This window comes from Ammospiza caudacuta, chromosome 10, assembly GCF_027887145.1.
Source record: "Ammospiza caudacuta isolate bAmmCau1 chromosome 10, bAmmCau1.pri, whole genome shotgun sequence".
Classification (NCBI taxonomy): Eukaryota; Metazoa; Chordata; class Aves; order Passeriformes; family Passerellidae; genus Ammospiza; species Ammospiza caudacuta.
In genome coordinates this window covers 14,454,943-14,473,356 of record NC_080602.1, presented here as the reverse complement: position 1 = coordinate 14,473,356, position 18,414 = coordinate 14,454,943, and the positions used below count along the sequence as shown (strand labels likewise).

General features: G+C 36.9%; 1 protein-coding gene across 1 annotated transcript in view; it reads right to left on the bottom strand.

Annotated features, from left to right (window-relative positions):
* The window catches only part of ADAM10 (ADAM metallopeptidase domain 10), a 41,516-nt gene that overhangs the window by 7,025 nt on the left and 16,077 nt on the right, over positions 1-18,414 (bottom strand). Inside the window, exons 3-9 of the mRNA XM_058811367.1 lie at positions 14,392-14,510; positions 13,048-13,206; positions 6,060-6,163; positions 4,068-4,217; positions 2,869-2,961; positions 2,070-2,253; positions 248-411 (exon numbers count right to left, since the gene is read on the bottom strand). Coding sequence (XP_058667350.1) covers positions 248-411; positions 2,070-2,253; positions 2,869-2,961; positions 4,068-4,217; positions 6,060-6,163; positions 13,048-13,206; positions 14,392-14,510 — 973 coding nt within the window. The remainder of the gene's footprint in view (positions 1-247; positions 412-2,069; positions 2,254-2,868; positions 2,962-4,067; positions 4,218-6,059; positions 6,164-13,047; positions 13,207-14,391; positions 14,511-18,414) is intronic.

The window sequence follows — 18,414 nt, the reverse complement described above, 5'->3', positions numbered from 1 at the left end:
TTCATAAAGACAGAGAAGTATTTAGGGAACAATAATAAAGTACCTTTGTAAGGGACTGAACTAATGTAAGTAAACAATTCACAAAATGCACAGTTGCCATCCCTCTGTTTGTACACAATGTATGTGCACATATGCTCATGGAGTCAGGATTCTGCTGTCCTTGTTTATAAGGAGTAAAGCCTCCACTTGTAAATCACACCCTATGAAATGGTTGAGAGTGAGTTCACAGATCACCAGTAATACTTACAGGGGAACCAAAGTTATGCCCAACCTCATGTGCAAAAGTAATATGAGAAACCTTGGGGGGCACATGAGAGCCATAGTTCTGGACAGTGATGATTCCAGTGTTCAGAGACTTCTTCTTACCATCAGAATACAATTTGCTTTTCTCACATATTCCACCAGAGCTCCCTGCATTCAGACAAAAGTACAAGTCACACATTTAGGGAAAGAAGTGTTGTGTTACTTGTCTATTGACATCCAGAGCAACAGTCTGCAGGTTTACAGACTAACAGCTCTCTATAATTAATATGAGCACAACCTTGAAAGTAGATTAGATTTATTCACACAAGCACTCTCAACACTGATTGGATGCATTCACACAAGAAGTCAGCTGGTTTAGAACAGCTTTTGAGAGCTATTTTGGGCACTCCCTGAATGGATGAGCCCTTGTTTCACCATACCTGTAGTACAAGACTAGCAGGGTGCAATGTCCAACAGAAGTAGCCTCAATCTACATCTTATTTGGATTTCATCAAGTGAAAAAGTACATGGTAAATTTGGAGATCCTCTCTCATAGCAAGAGCATTTATATAAAATGTCATTGTCAGAATAAGTACATACATATATATATACATATATATATATGTATGTAAGTATCTCATTGTCAGAAAGAAAAAAAAACAACCTAAAGCTGAAAATGCTTTTGATGTGTTGGCTAATGAGACCCATGTTTAGAAGGTTGGCAGTCAAGTGCATCATACTTGCTGTCTCGAAAATTCCCAAAATTTTGACTTTAATTTCACAAAATTTTTCCATAACTCGAGTTTCTACTGAAGCATTATTAATGTTCTAAAATCCAGCTATTTTATTGCTAATGTAAATGGTGTCTAAAGACCAGTCTAAAGTAGTTTTCCCTTCTCAAGTAGAATTTTGATTTAGTGATATATCCCATTTAATATATGTCAGTATGTGTTAAGGATAACAATCTCAAAGATCATAGTTTTTCGCCATTAAATTTAGTTTTGAAAGCAGTTTATGGACTGCACATTCCAATTCCTCCTGTCCTTGCTCAGTGTGTACACTAGCATAGTCATCACAGACCCAATTTCTCATTCACCTTCTGGGCATTACTTTTCCTATGGTTCTTCCACAGCCACTAAGGTTAGTCCTCTACCATACCAAATGCAGTCATGGGTCTGTTATCTCTTACCCCTTGTATGAACAGTTTCATGTTTCTTCCACCATTACTCACTCAATTCTGTTAAAGCTCTCAATGTTCTCATTTAAGGTATCCTGTCTCTTGCAAAGTCTCACCGATTGAGACTTTTTTTACATCAAAGGACATACTTTAGACCCAAAATACACAACTAGACTGAAACTAATGAGAAGCAGTTCAAGAAGAGTCATCCCAGTTATTCTCTTATCTCCCAGAATAAGATCTCACTGATTTAAAAAAAAAAAATCTTTCAATACTACCTAGAAAACCTAAAGGTTCTGCAGTGTAGTTTTCATAGTTGTAAGCTGTTTATATAGAGCAGAAATACTTGTTTCACCTGTCACTTTACTGGTCACTCACACCTACCATAAATAAAAAGCAATCCAAGTAATATCACCTTTGTGCAACAAAATAAATGTTTTTCTTTACTATTCATATCCTGCTCATCAGAAATACACAAAGATTAATTGAAATGCCACAATATACTAAAAATAAAATTAAACCATACCAAACCAAAATTGCGAAAAGCTTGATTTTTGTGTAATTGCTGTCAGTTTAAAAGGTGGTTTCTACCTTTCTTCTAGTGCATACCTACTTAATCTCATAGCACTGAAGGCTTGTATAGAATTACCTGAAGGGGCTCCAACCCAAGCCAGACCAAGGACTCCATCATCAAAATCACGGTCTGTAAACACATAGGCCAAGCAGTAATCATCATGGTTCTGCTCTGAGTTCAGTTCCAGAAACTTTTCCACACCAATGTTAGGAAACCTAAAGGGATTGGAAGAGTCCTTCTCATCTATGGTCGTGTTAATCTAAAAGGAAATTGAAACAAACTGTAAGACAGGATTCATTTCAACTTGCACATGCCAGATAAGAGGCTCACTGTTGTCAGTACCTTGCTATAAAGATGTGTAAAATTTAAAAGCCTTGACTGTAAATTACCACCCCAATAACTGGAAAACAAAGCACTACAATAAATGAAGAGTTGCATTTGTGTAGTAAATCCCCATTCTCTTATTTCCTTCACTTTTTTTTCCATGAGTACCCAAAAACTTGTATTTATCCTCCTAAATTATCACTTTTACAAGGAAGTCCCTAACCGGATAGCCATTCTCTATTTTAGCATTAAAGTTATTGGAGAATAGCAATAATATCTATTCATCACACAACAATGGTGCTGAAACAAAGGAAGTTGATTCCTATAGAAAAACTGACCACAGCTTAATAACAGCAGGAGTGGGCTTTTGACAATAATCACTAAAAGCAAATCAAATGAATGGTTTAGGGCACCATTTCCTGCAGAGACACTTCTGCTAAAGAACAGTCATAAAACAATAAATGGGTACAAGTGAACAGAGCAGCACATTTGAAGAACACAGCCTCCCAGCAGCATCAGTGAGGCTGAAATCCTCTCCAGCCCAACTTACTCGGATTCGTTTCACCATGAAGCTGATGTTACGGATGCCTGAAAAATCTGTTGACTGGTAAATGGTGTCAATTGCTTTAACATGGCTGGAAATCTGTCAAAAACAAAAGTACTACAGTTCAGAGATCCATGCACTACACTACAGCTTATCTTAACAGCAATAGCTGCAATGCCTACAATCCTACAATATGGGATATTGTGCTGTGCGAACTTCTATGAGGCCTTTTGAATTAAATCAGGGCCCGCAATGGAAATAAATCACTACCTGCATCATCACCAAAGGATTTTGCCATTTGATTTTTATTAACACAATTCTATCCACTTCCAGATAGCTGTTTGTGATACTCCTTTATTCACTGCTTTGGTAAGACAGCACTGTATTTAAATTGTATTCAAAGCACTGTATTTCTTTTTCAGGAAAAAAATTTACTTGTTACAGATTTAGTCTTTCATTTCTAGTAGAACACAAATGTGGAAAAACTAATCATTTACCTTTTCTAAGAGCACACAGAAATGCTAACTCACTAAAAAGCTAAAGGTGACTAAAAGGTGACTTCAGAGCTTTGAAAAATACTACTTGAATTGCCTACCTACAGTGTGATAAATAGTAAAATTCAGATCTGCAAGTGGCAGTGAAACTTCAGACTTCAGTAGAAGTATGCTAAAATGCTAGATATATTTTTAGCAAATAATATCAACCCTTTTCTCAGTTAAAAGTATATTGGCAAATGAAAAGCATCTGCCTTTAGCTGCCACTGCTTTTTTTACCATCCACTCTATTAGATACTACAGGAATAGATCTCAGCATTATTAGCTCACAGTGTTTTGAGCTAGAATTTCAAAGGGAAGCCTATGCAAGTGTTAAAACAGAGGCTTGGCAGGCTGTCAAACAGGACATAACTTCTCAGGAAATATTCTTTTTCTGAGTAAGAACTGAGAACAGTCAGACTGCAAGTCCTGCTCAGAGGTGCTAAACAAATCACAGCTGCCATTAAAGAGGCACAAGTGCCCAGGACTTTTGTCACAGAAACAGCATCTTTTTAGCAAAATAAAAAATGCTGTTTCAATTATGTCAAGACCACTTTAACAAAGGAAACAAGCCATTAGAAAGTAAATAAGCAAAAAGATAAGTTACATTAAAATTTATCAGGACTACCCAAAGAAAAAGTGGGCAATTTAAAACAGAGGGGTTGGAAATACCTGTGCAATCACAGCTTCTCTGGTTCCATAATGCTTGTAGAATAAATGATCAGTCTGGATATACAGCTGGCACGTGTTTTTTTCAGCCTGAGTGGCACGCTTTTTTCTCGAAAGCTGTGGATCATCCTTCTTAGGCTCCTCAACAGGCTTCTACATATGCACAGGGAAGAAACACATTAATTTTGTAGTTCCACATGCTGCACTAGATTACCTAAAAATAACAGTGGTTCTAAACATACTCCACTAATACAAATAGATTTTCATTCTTTTTCTTTAACTTGTAAAGTTTGATGAATCTTGAATTAAGTACATTATGCTTAGTTTTCAAATACTTTGAATGTAATCTTAGCAAAAGCTCTCTCTGCACTTCATTTTATTTTACAAAAGGCAGTCAATGTTACATAGATGTTTTTTATTCATGTGATCTTTGGAATTTTTCTTCTTTATAATACTTTTCTGAGATAAACAAACAGTACGTTAGGAAAAAAATCAGCACTGGTGATTAACTTAACTGTACTTAACTGTAGGTACTTAACTGTACCTTCCCTAACACCAGTTATTTCAAACTGTTATTACCTTAGTGAGCTACCTCAGCAAACAGAAATGGAACAAATGGGGCACTGAACAAGAGGCTAAAGGAACACTGGTTAGGCAGAGTGGTATCTGGTAGTGATGCCTTAAGTTTTAGCTTTCCTATTTTCCAGATTCTGTACTGCATTAGTATGTAACTCTGAATTCATAAAAAGTGCTAGCAAGTTCTCTTCACAGTTTAGTCAGACAAAACCCTGAGAACCAGGGACAGCATTGCAGCTTTGGGCCCAAAAAGTGCAAACAACACCAAATTGCGGAGAGCAAACTGAGAGGATGGGACTTCATAACCTGAAGCGGTAACTGGACAATTAACCCCAGTATGGAAATGGACTTATAAAAGTGTGAAAACTCATGACTCAGAGTCCATCTTGGGTAGAGCTACAGCCCAACTCTTGTACTGCCCAAGGTGTACCCTTTAAAGGCCTTTTAGCAAATCCCTGCTTCATTCCTGTAACACTGTCTGGCCTCAGTTCCAGGCAGCCTCTCTCAAGGTAGCAGCAGCACCCTGGCCCTACAGCACTCACTGCCTGCTGGCCCTCTCTCTCTCTCTCCATGAAGTTTTACAAGCACATTTCTGGGAAAGCATGCTATTGTTACCAATGCTGAAAAGGGCATTAATGTTGATAATTCCTAGAGTCACAACATAAATAAACTAAGTTGCTGTTGCTATTTAACCTATTGCATCATTTTCTGGGTATATATTTAGCTGACACCACAAAATTATGCCAAGAATCGGTACAGCTCAGAACACAACAAAGTCTAAAAGAAACTCAGTAACCTGCTGTTGGAAAAAAAGTATTTTGTGACATGTGGTGCAAACCTGAGTGCAGACCCACTGTGGGACTCCACTCAGGTACATAGGTTCCTGCCACAGGACACTTACCTCTCACAGCAGCTAACCTGTAACATCCTGTAATCCCCACAAGCTTACAGGGTTTGTTAGGAAGACCCTCCCACCAACATCACTTAATTTTCCACTGAAAGCACTCAGATATCCCAAGTGTGTTTTATTACCATAACTTGAAAATCTAGAAGTTATTACTCTTTAGAACCAATGTATTACTTGGAGATCAAGGGATCTTGAAACTCTTCCTTCTCAATTGCAATCAAGTATATTCCTCATTTCAAGCTTGATTTCCACATCCATCTGAAATTCTAACTGTTGAAAAATTTGAGATCACTTAGGATTCATTAAGACTGTAAGTAGCACATCTGGGCTACAGAAGCAATGAGAAAAAGAATTTAGAAAAATTATGTTAAAAAGAAACCTCCAGCAATAATTTAAGTATCTCACAATGTGGAGGGATGATAGCTCACCAAAAGTAAAAGAGACAACATACAAGAAATAGGAAGTTATCACACTAAGTACTAATCAACATAATCCATTAGCCTTTGTTGTACCTCTGTTGTTGGTTCTTCTATACCAGTCATCTGGTACTTCTGCATTCTTTCAAATACTGAATGATCTGCACAACCTCCTTGTGGTCCATATTTATGTGGATATTCTAAAAAGAGGAAGCCCAGGTTGAGTTTTCAAATTCCAAGTACAAGTCCAAAATACGGCTGCATCAGTGCAACTTACTCAGCTGGTGTCCAATACTGTGCATGTGGTTTGAGGGAAGCATAAAAAGATGCAAGGTCTATGCAGCTTTTTTTAATTAAACACTTCTACTAAGACATTCTTAGTTTTACAAACAGAACAAAACTGACATTTGCTTCTTAACATTATTGTCTCAGGCAGCACAAGAAAATATTATGAGCAGTGCCTATCATAAGAACAAGAGCTTTTATTTACACATCTGTACCAACTTACTTCAGCTAAAAGCAGCCTTCAAAATATAACATCACAATGGAAAGTTATTAGATATCAAGTATACTAAAGACTGCTTGGGTAAGAGAAAAGGTTTTTATGCTATTTGGTAAACAAATTAAAAAAAAACTTGCCAACATTCTAACAGGATTTTATTATTTTATTCATCTTCCACGGATTTTTTGGAAGTTTTCACTTTATGCTACTTAACTACCAAGACATAAGAAGGGAAATGCTAATGGATAGAACCATGGTTTAGTTAACCACTAGATGTTAGTTAAACAAGCTGGAGATCCAAACTAGTGAGAATATTCCACAATCACCTGTTTATCAAGGCCAACTCTTGCAACAGTTGCCAGTGCAGATCTCACTGCACAAGGGAATGTGTTTCAGACACACGTGCTCAGCTTTTACTGACAGTACCTACTGCAGATTTGTAACCTGTATTTGCAGAAGCTTCCTCTGGAGATGAGAAATACTGAATACTTCTCCCTTTGATTTCTTTGCAGATTCAACCCCATCATAAATTGGTGCCCAAGTAAGAAATAATGGAATACAGATCTGAATAATTAACAAGTCAGTTTCTGTAGGGCAAACCAGTTTTAGCACCATCTCAGAGTGTCGCTTTTGTCAGAAATCTTCAAACTTTATCAAGGTTTGTTGTGTTTTGGGATTTTTTGGTTGATTCATTTGTCTTTTTATTTCTGTTTGGTATGGGGGGTATTTATTTTTTAAAGAGTGGAAATCCGAATTCACAGAGTAAATAGAACATATATATGAAGAGTAGAATTGTAAAGCCTGGGCACCAAGGACCTGATGCCCACATTCTATGCATTTCAGGTGATTTTGCCCTGGGCTAGCTCTAGTCTGGGCTGTGGAGTCAAGGCTTGGCAGTAGCTGGAGCACAGCAGATGTGCTCCCTTAGAGTACAGGCTCTGTATGGTTTCATCTGACAGCTGTCTCTATTTATCTTTGACCTGGTTTCTTACAGTCATACTGCAAGATCCTACTAAACTATTTCAATATACAGCTTACCTTGTAAATTTATTTCACGACTTTCTACATATTGGTTTCCCTCATTTCAGTTTCCACCACCACACAAATACCATTTTTGAACTGCTATCTCATCACATTCTCCCAGCACAATTAGCCCTAGCACAGTCAGAAGAATGGAGAGAAAAATATGCTCTTACTGCAAGTCACCTCACACAATTTGCTCCAGCATGGTAGTGGAATGCTGATTTGGCTACAACCACTACTAAACAAAAAGCACCACTTTTGGAGTCACCTTCTACTTTTGGGGATCCTGTTTAATATCATTAAATTGGAGCTATGAGCAAAGGACTGTAGATATGATCCTTCCCTTCTCCATCTCCACCACCCTTTTTTCCTCCCTCTATAGTATAAAAAATTCTACTCTATTTATTCTAATGTAAATTTTCATCACCTAGGACCTGACTGCACAGCACCAAGAGTTTATCTCTGAAACAAGAGCAGGTTACCCAGGGGCACAGCAATGGCCCATCCTGCCTTTCCCCCACACACTGCCCCTGCAGAAAACCACTGTACCCTGAAAGAAACTCCTGCAGGAGCCCCACTCTGAAGCATTATGACAACTGTCAGAACAGGACTGGAAATAAATGCTCTCAGCTTATTACACAAAATGATCTCTCTTTTCTTTCTATCTCGTTTCCCAAAGATGTTAGGAAATCCCTTAACACATTTTTCATACTGACTGCCTGCAATTCAAATATTTCTCACTTCAAAAGTAATAATCTAGTAAAAATCACTTTAAAGCCATGACGGTTAAAATTACAAAAAAATGAACACAAAACAGTCTGTAATAGCAATTGCCAAGATTTTGCATGTGCTGGAAAAGACAAATCCCCCAGAGGCAGATTTGAATCCACCCTACTAATCACGGAGACAGGTAATACAGGATAGTTCACTTTGAAACCATTTCTAACTTCCAGGGAAAGTTGCATATGAAGTTTTTATTTGCTAAATGCTCAACTACCTCTAAACTGTGAAGGCACCATTCCCTTGTCATCTTTTGAGACTTCCTATTTCCACCATCCCCTGCAGCAGTTCCAGTTTTAAATACCTGAAGCTAAGCAAGAACTGCATGGTGCCAGATGACTTGGCCAGTTTTGACCCACAAGACACAAGTCTGTCCATGCTGTTGAGAAGCTTTTCAATGCTCTGAGATGTGCCAGCTCTCTGTGCAGCCCTCTGCCAGCTCTTTGGGATTGAGAGCTTCTTAGCCCATCCCTACCACAACCCTGAGAAGTGAAAAGGAAAAATCCTGCTTTCACCATTAAATGATTGCTTACACTGAATGCAGAGTTGAGAAAACAGGAACATTTTCCAACAGAGCTACTGTAGAAGTTAATAACAGCTTCAATCTTCTAACTAGAAGAAATTATTAGGCAAAAAATTTGCCAATTTTTCTTTTCCAGTACTGTCCACTTTCAGGTTTTGTACATCCTGGCAGAATGTTAAGAAATAATAAAGAGTAGAAAAAAATAATGAATCTAAAAACCACCCGCAAAATCTTGTCATTTCATACCTTCTGACTACAATGTCTTATTCTAACTAGATGGCAGATGATTTTTAATGATATATACTCCAGATGCTCAAAATAAGATTTTTTTCCTTTTGCACTACCTACCTTCCACAAACACATTCCTGAACGTTTGGTTCTTCTTCTAATTATGAGTTAATAGTATGATCTGTTAAGCATTTAGGTTAACCACTTAATAATTACTGAATTTAGGCATCTTGGGCAAGGATGACATCAAACTTCCATTACAAATTATGAAAACCCAATTCTTTAACAGCCATAGAAATGTGCCCAATACTTGCAAAAGCCATAATGGCAGAATAAAACTCAAATATAAGCAGACACAAAAAAAAAATCCTTATTACAGATTTCATTTGCAGCACTCTGTGATGCTGTGCTCCCAAGACAACTGTCATCACAGTGTGATGAAAAAGAAACCAGGTTCTCATTAATAACACAGTTTGCAATGGTCAGCCTTATTCAGCAGATAGGGCTTTGCAAAATTACAAACACTTCACTTTCTGTTCTTAGTTGTATGCCCCTTCCAAGATCATGAAGACAATTAAGTGACCATGTTAATTTTCTGGAAGGTCTGAAGAGGATTTTCCTGTATACTGTTGATCTGAAGAAATAATGATTTTCTATTTTACAGTATGAACTCAGGGATACACTTTAAGCAAAGATGATTTTAATAAAGTAAATATATCCTCATCCTTAAAGAAATGTTTCCTAAATATCTCAATGTAAACAGCAATTTGCATCTTTCTAACTGTAAATTATAAAACAGTTTGATCAAGACTGGTTTAGAAACTAAAATCATTCAACTTGTGTTTCAAGTCATGAATAGAAGGCTGCCTTCCACTGGTCACCAGATCCACTGTAACAGACAAAAGCTGCCTTATAAAGTTGACAATATAATCCCCATTTACAAAACAACTTTTGTTTAACTACTGAAAAAGAACTCATTGAGATGCTAATCATATGTTGCATTGTGGTTTCTGAAAAGCACTAAAAGCATATTGTTTCAAAAGGCTGAAACATGGGTGAGCAAAAAAATACCCAAATTAAAGCAAAGATGACTTTTTCCCTCAGTCTCTCCAAGTCAGAAATGTGACCATTTTTGTTGCTTTTGTCCTACATAAGATAGTGGGACAGTTTGACTCTGTTTCATGAGAGCTAGCTTTAGATTAGAGCAGTAACAACTTGACAAATCTACTACAAAGCTTAGCTTTTCTGAGTTGGTGGAGCTTTTTGGAGCTGCAGTTCAATGTAAAAATAGGTCTCATGAAAGACAAGAGTAATTTAGCTTCCAAAGCACTCTTCAGAAAGAGACAGAAGCAGTTGTATACTCCAGATATTTCAGACAACAGAAATCCTAGAGGCATCTATGATCCTAATGACTGAAGTGATTCTATACAATCAGAACACAGGCACATCAGACTGCCCTGGCAGCAGCCAAGAGGAGTGATGTGTTTTTAAATAGTGCTGCTTAGACTCTGCTCCAGGATGGGCTATTTTCAACCCTGCTGAGCAAGCAGCAATGTTCACTCACTTGGTGACTTGGAAGCCATACTGTAGTGCTGCTTTCATGTGCCTCACCAGAATAGATTTAGACCCTCCTCTCTGACAATCTGATTTTGTTTCTAATTGATGGTTTTGATGCACTAGATTCAAGAGAAAAAATGAAGTAAACCATTCCCATACGTGAATAATTAAAAACATCCCAGCATACCCTGCTCCCATTCACTTTATAAGACATTAGTAAGAACCAATTTCAACATAACTTTCTCCAGTTCCCAAAGCAATCCATTTACTCTTCCAACAGAGCTCACTCCTACAAAACAGCAATAGTAACTTTCATAAAATCAATTTATCTGCTTCTTTAAGGCACAGTTCTATTTCTGTCAGTATTCAATAACAGTGAAGAGTATTTTTAGTCACTCACAGCATAAGGAACTGGGACATGAGAATCTTCTTACTTGTCTCAACCTTTGAAAACTGGGCATATCACTGCCTTATGTTGCTCACTTTCCTCCTCCCCCTCTTTTCAACAACAGAGTTAGTTAATAAAATCCTTTATGAAGCTGACAGTGACTTATTTACACAAAGTCCTACATAAGTGGAAGTCCAACATTTCACTATCAAGCAGTGAGCTGCTCATAAGACCCGTAAGATGCAACACAAAACTTAGAAGTATGTGTGAATTATTCACAGAAATGTTATGAAAGATGTATCTTACAGTTCCACACCAGACTTGTAACTTTTGTAACTTTTTATTACTTTTCCCTCACTACTTTCCTGCTAAAGCAGTAAAGCCAGTAATACTCCAACTGCAGCTAAGAGGGAAAACTAAAATTGCCCTCTCCCCTCTTTGAACTGATTCCCCCAGCTGAACTGACCAACAATGCTCTGCAGAGATGAAAATGTAGCTCATGCTGCAGCTTCTCTATGAGAATCAAAAATATGGAATGTTATCCCATAAAATTATTCTTAAGCATGAGTCTTGTAAGCACCAGGAAAATATACACTTAGTCAGAAAACAAATACTGCTCACAAATCCAGTAAATGCTTTCGTTCACAAGCTCTTTAAAATTATGGAAATTCTATTTGCTTTTGGGTTTGTAATCATATTTACAGAATGAGATAACAGGAATGACAAACATATTTGCCAGCTCACAGCAATTTTAATATACTCAGAGACAGCACACATACTGCCACTGAAAGTAAAATACAAAAATCCCACTCAAATTTGCTGAGTTTTTAGTGGAGAAAGATCATTTCTCTTCACTGCATTCACACAAGAGAAGTAATCAAGGAGACCAATATGCAATAACCCTGTTTTTTTCACTGGTTTACAGCACTGAGAAAATTATAATAATCAAAGTCAAGTCACAATCAGAAATTTTCCTCATCTAACTTCCTATTCTTTGACACTTCTTTTCACAATGTAGTATCATTATGACATACTATGAAAATGGTTTATACATATATCATTAACAGAGTGGTTCAAGTAATTTCTAGTGACCTAATCCAAGCCTCCTCACCCAATTCCAAATGAGATTTCAAACCCAAGTCTTCTAGGGTTTGCACAGTGGCCTGATGGGACATATTTTTAAATTAAGTTATGGTTTAAATTGATTTTTAAGCAAGACTGACATGCTGAAGTTAGCTGGAAAGACACTTTGTTAGCTTCAATAACCAAAAGTTAAGTCTTAAACTGACTCTGCTAACATTTACCTTTGATACCTCCTTGATCCTTGAAGGATTCAAACTTGGAATCACAACTTTATTGCAGTACTTTTGAGGTTCAATATAGCTTAAGCATCAAACAAAACTGATTTGTATTATATCTGAAGACTGATCATACATAAACAGGCAGGTAAAGTGCAGGAGAACTCTGGTGGATCAGTTCTGAAGACACAGAAGTATTTCATGGTACTTTTTCATCCTTCTGAGCATTTGAAACTGAAGCCAGATTTCTGGGGCTATACTTGTCAAATTAAATTCTCTGTACCCTTCCATCAGCTATTGTGTAAAATGGGACATACTGGGTGCCACCACCTTTTCTTAAGAGCTCTCTGAATGCACATGTGAGAGACACAGACAGGGGAAGCTTTTATTTCACACTAATGTCACCCTCATGAGATGTATGTCATCATTGAGTGACTTGAACTTTAATTATCTTTTATTTTATTCCAGATCACATGGAAGAGCAATCAGTATGGATCTTTATAAGAAGGTGTTTCAAACAAACATGTATCCATGGGGTAGGAAATGCACTGCCTGCCCACTAAAGCCTGACTGCTAAGGATTTCTTAAAATGGCAGAATAAAGGCTGACTTTGGTTTGCCATAAATCTCTCTCACACCTTAACTGTATATGAATCACTTGAGGACAGCATGATTTACAGTGTCATACACCAGCCAAAGTCTCATTTGACGCTTACGAATGGCATACAGGTTTTGACATTTAATAAAAAAAGTATTTCATCTGTAGCACAAAATGGAAGTACTCACTGATATCATCTTCATGATAAATGACAGAGTGGAATGGTAGGTTTCTGTCCTTTATGTATCTCTCTGCTGGCTCAATATAAAAGGTCCCACTGTGAGTCTGGATGAATCCTTCAAATTTTCCATCAATAACAGACCCATGAGTAAAACTTCCCTGCTCACCTGTTAAGGGACAAAGTGTATTAGCTTTTTTATACCCTTCAAAAATCCTTTGTAAGACTAAGATTATCCATCACTAAGACAAACAGTTACAGCAAAATCACAGTCACTAAGTTCAGAAGCTTCCCAATCAGGTGCATAAATGAAATGTTTAAAAACCACATACGGCAGAATTCAAGTCTGTGTTTTAACACTGGTACCTACACAGCATGTAATTCTACAGTCAAATCCTGTCCTTACACATCCCTTCACACAATTAGCAATAATAAACAATAAAACAGAGCATATACAGAACTTTGAAAACTTTCAAAGAAGGACTTCCCTATATTCAAGACATCTATTGTTCTCTTCAAGCATAATCCTCTTAAAACTGTAGCTAGGTTTAAATCTGCATAGAATGAATTTGTATTTGAAACAGTTACAATGAGGGAAAGTACAACTGTCAAAGTTTAATCACTGACTGCTACAACATGCAGCAGCCCTTCCCATATAAAGGATGAAAGATTACTCTGCCAAAACAATACTTATACACTCCCCCATTGAGGAAAATTCAGAATCACACTATCAAAAAGCCTTCTGTCCTACTCAAAATAAGTGGCAAGTTGGTCTGCCTAGATGCATATGAAGCCCTGTGTTTTTACTTTTCAAAGCTGAAAATGCTCACTTCAAGACTGCAGACCATGGCTTAGAAATACCTTCAGGAAAACCAAACAAACAGTACAAAGAGGGGCAGAGTAAATCTTAGTCCATTTCTTCTTTCCATCTGCTTTTAATTCTGTAATTCTTCTTAATTTTTAATCAATTTTATCCTTTGTATTTACTAAAATCAGATATATTACCTGTAGTGATAGTAACTCTATATTCCTTTTCCTCCTTTAAACTAAAAATGGCACCTGATTTCTTTTTTCTTCAATATATACAACTTTTCTAACTTTTTTTTAATGCAGACTTCTGTGCAGAGTATGTTTATAAACAGATTTGAAATTCAAGTTTTATGGGTATGAAAATTATTAGATAAAATACTCATTTAAGTGTGACTCCTATAAAAGCAGATGGGAGCTCAAATACGATAGATGCACTATTAAAGTTTAACAATAATCTAATAATACTGATACTAATTTTCTCCACATTAGAAAATTCCTGTTTAAAATTGCTGCACTTTCATCCATTTTAAAGTGCTATACTTACCATAAATGTGTCCAGTGTAAATGTGGGAGGTATCATAATCAATGACTTGGTTCGATATTTCTACTTTAAAGTCATCACTAAAAAGAGATGTATCTCTCTTCATTCGAAGGTTGAATTGTCTAAAATGAATAAAACAAGATAGTAAATTGGCTTTGAGCTTCAGCTACAAGAGCACTAAATAAAGTACTTCAAAAGGACATTTTTGTGCAAACAATCTGCAGACCTTGTAAAATGTATTTGTAGAAAATGCTTTTACTGATTTAGATCTGAGCCTAGAAGGATTTTTAAAGCAAGATTCTTTACCTGCTTTCTATATAAGTAGCTAAGTTTACAAGATTTAAGCCAGAAAACACATTACACTTAAACACTTAATTGTAAAGTGCTGACTTGGACTACACACTAGTTCCCAGTCCTTCAGAAGACACTCGAGTAGTTTAGGAAAAATGCAACTATTTTACTTTACAGCACTGTGAAGCAGAAGAGATAATAATAGCTTTCACTTATTTTACTTTTATTGATGACACCTAAGATTTAAATAACTTAAATGAAATGTAGGTGAGTTAATCAATGTTTCAACTGAAACTCAAAAAACAAGATGGTCAACAACATCTAATAAATATACTCAAACTGTTAGAGTTACATGAACAATTACAGAAACAGCTCTGTTCATTAAATGATTGGGTCAGTTACAACCCTACATACTTTAATGCAAATCCTACTGCCAATCTTTATATTAAACAGCTTGTTTGTATGACAACAGCAGTTGCATTCAAGCAACATAACTGGAGTGTTTTAAAATACCTGACACTATATGAATTCATACCTGTGACAACCATTAGCTTGTTTAGAATTTCATTTGGTATTCTATTAAATTTTGTACAAACATTTGTGCAAATACAGATCACGAAGTTATTGAAACTTCAGCCATTCCAATTTTAGTCTTGATTTTCTTCCTTTATTTTCCTGCTCTGCACAATGAAGAAATTGAAGGAATATTATAGTTATGTCACCAATTTGTTACACAAAAAGTAACTCTGGTAAGTCGAGTAACCATGCCCAGCAGAGCTGACCTTCACAGTGAAATTTAGTATCCAAATAAGTACGCAACCAACAAAATGACCCAGGCAATTAAGAGCCGTAGTGTAAAGCTGATTAAATCTAGTTACTTTTTACTAATGAGTGAAGCATACAAAGTGCATCTTCAGTTTCCACCTGCACATTAAATATGACACCATAGTTATAAGTATTTTGAAACATTAAGATGCAAACTTCAAGATCAAAAAAAGTCTTGCCTACACTTGGAGGCTGGGAAGGGCTGTAGTGACTCATGTTGACTACTCTGTAATGCAAACAGCATTTCACAATCAAACTACATTTATTATTATTGCCACAGTGTTAATAAAGCTTCAAAGCAAGTACTCTGCTCTGGCAATGCGTCACAGGTATCTGCTGCGAGGTTATGAAACTGAGATGTGGCTGGTGGATGGGGAAGGTTAAACTTCTGCAATCCCTGAGACTCAGGCTTTGTGCCAAGCCCAGCAGTGCTCCTACCACAGCTCAGCAGAGATGGATTTTATGAGGAAGATCCTCCTGTTACAAAGGAAGGAACAGGTCACTGTGCACCTGTATACTAGCATCACTGAGACAAGAAATAAGAATTAGTGCTCTTCATCTTTTTACTACCTCTGCCACAACAGTCCTTTGGCAACCCAGAGGTTCATGAGGAAGAGGAAATAATATGAACAAGAAACTCAGACACCTGGGACTGAATGCCACAAGATTACCCAATAATTTTTTTGAGGGTGGGGTGGTGGGCAGTGCAGAGACTTGCACCCACTTTATGTGGCTCTCCTGAGCAGAAGTTAAAAATGAACAGGTAGAAAGAAATGAAAACCAACACTGATGAGAATATGACCAACTTCATTTAAATACTTGAAAAAGTTGTACTCACTTTGGATGCAATACACTGCTCAGGGTGTTACACAGATTTAAGCTCCGTTTTAGTCTGAGCTTTCCCTGTGACTGAGTTGCCACACTCAAGGATGGGTGAGACTCAGTGCATTTGAACTGAAGTTAAATGGCAAGAGATCTGGGACCCATTAGAATCTCTCCTCCCTTCTCTAGTATTTGATAGAAGACTTGTTACCTTTCCTCATCAAAGTTTTTTGGGTAAAAACCCTCACCCTATATAGTACTTTGCTTTCAGAAGTGTATACACCATTTCTTTAAGATTACAGTTTTCTGGTTGTATTCATGTATCTTGCAAATAAAACTGAAGAGAAGTTGTCTCTAACACTCAACTGCATCAGCAATTTCATATTGCTTTGAAATACACAGTGCAAAAGAATGCAGGACTTCTGATGTATTAACTCCCATCTATACTGGCAAAGTGAGGGAAAAAACCCAGGACTTGATCTCAGCCTGACAGCTGGTAATTTAACAATTAGTGTAACCCCAAAACCACAGATGGGTGAGCCCTTGGCCTGATTTGTGCAGGCACCCAGGGAATCCTGAGCTGCTGCTCTCACCCTTACAGACCAGCAGGACAATGGTGGTGCAGCCATGGACTACTCTTGGTGGCCACGTGGCCAGGATTTAGGGCCGGTCTTGAGCTTTGCCTGCATATCCAGGGCTCTTTTTGGGGGAAAGAGAGAGTTTAATGAAGCTGGGAATGGTTGTTCCTTCTGTGGGATACCCTTCCATCAATATTACCTGTATTTCACTTCAAAATGGACTGTTAAATTTTTATGTAGCAAATTAAAAGTGTCAGTTTAAAATTTAGGAAGTCTCTGTTTATTCTCCTTTAATTTTTACCCTCTCCTTGCTTTCCACATTGCTACATAATAAACACTAAAGATTCTAACCCATGCCGCTGATTATCTCTTAATAAAATGAGCTCTATATGTAGGATTAGAGAACTATTACAAATACAAACTCAGCTGTGCTTCACACTAGCAATTCTCTATTTGATTTCTTAACTTAGTTAAACTATTAGATAACCTGATCATCTCTCAGCTATTTTTAAACAGGTCTTTTCTTAGTCATTCAAACATGCTTGATGAGAACAGGATAATCTGTACAAACTGTTCACCTTCTTAATAATGAAAAATTGACAAATACTCCTTTACTTCTCCCCCACCAAAGCAGGGAAAAGACAACTTGGGACAGTGGGAAGGAAAAGGGCTGAGTAGGGTGGAGGAGTAAACAAACATCTATTAATCTCTACTTCCAATAATTAACAACTTTAGCACATCACCAAACTTCAAACATAAATTCTACCCTGGCTTAAACTCAGTAACTTCATGATTGTTCTGAGGACAAGAGACTCTGAGGAAGTTAAATGAATCTGTCTGTACAATTATTGAAGATGGTTTCTAAATTAGCCACAACGGAAGAAACAAGAAGCTACAAATAAGCCTTTTGACAATTACAATTTCTACAGCATGTACCAAATTCTTAGTGCAAGCTAAGCTATTCTTTAGCCTAGAAACACACCAGGCAGAAGATTAACTAATTTCAGAAAAATAATGCCTCTTATTTACACACTTTGTACCTTACAGAAGACACTTCCCAGCAGTAGCAATCTCTAGAACAGAATTAAATCAATGAAGACCAAGTTTTGACCTTGCTTATTTGTTACTGCTTCTGTTTTCCACAGATCTGAAAACTGATATTAGTTACTGTATGGCTGCCCACTTGGTTGTAGACCGACTTTTGGCAAAAACTTTACATACATATAAAATTATATCATCTGCTTTGATAATGAACTACATCTTATATATTAATGGCAGTACCCAAAAGACTATCAAGAGGTAGATTTTTATTTTTCTATAGCTTATCTCAGGGAGACTATGTCCAGTTTGCAAGTAACACAACAAATCAGTCATAATTAAAGAAAAAATTATAGTTGACAGCATCACACTTAGCTAAGACCCAGTACTTTGCCATGGGCTCAAGTTATGTTATTCTAAGCTCTAATCAGAGCAGGTACTTGAAAGAAAAAAAAACCAAAAAAACAAACAA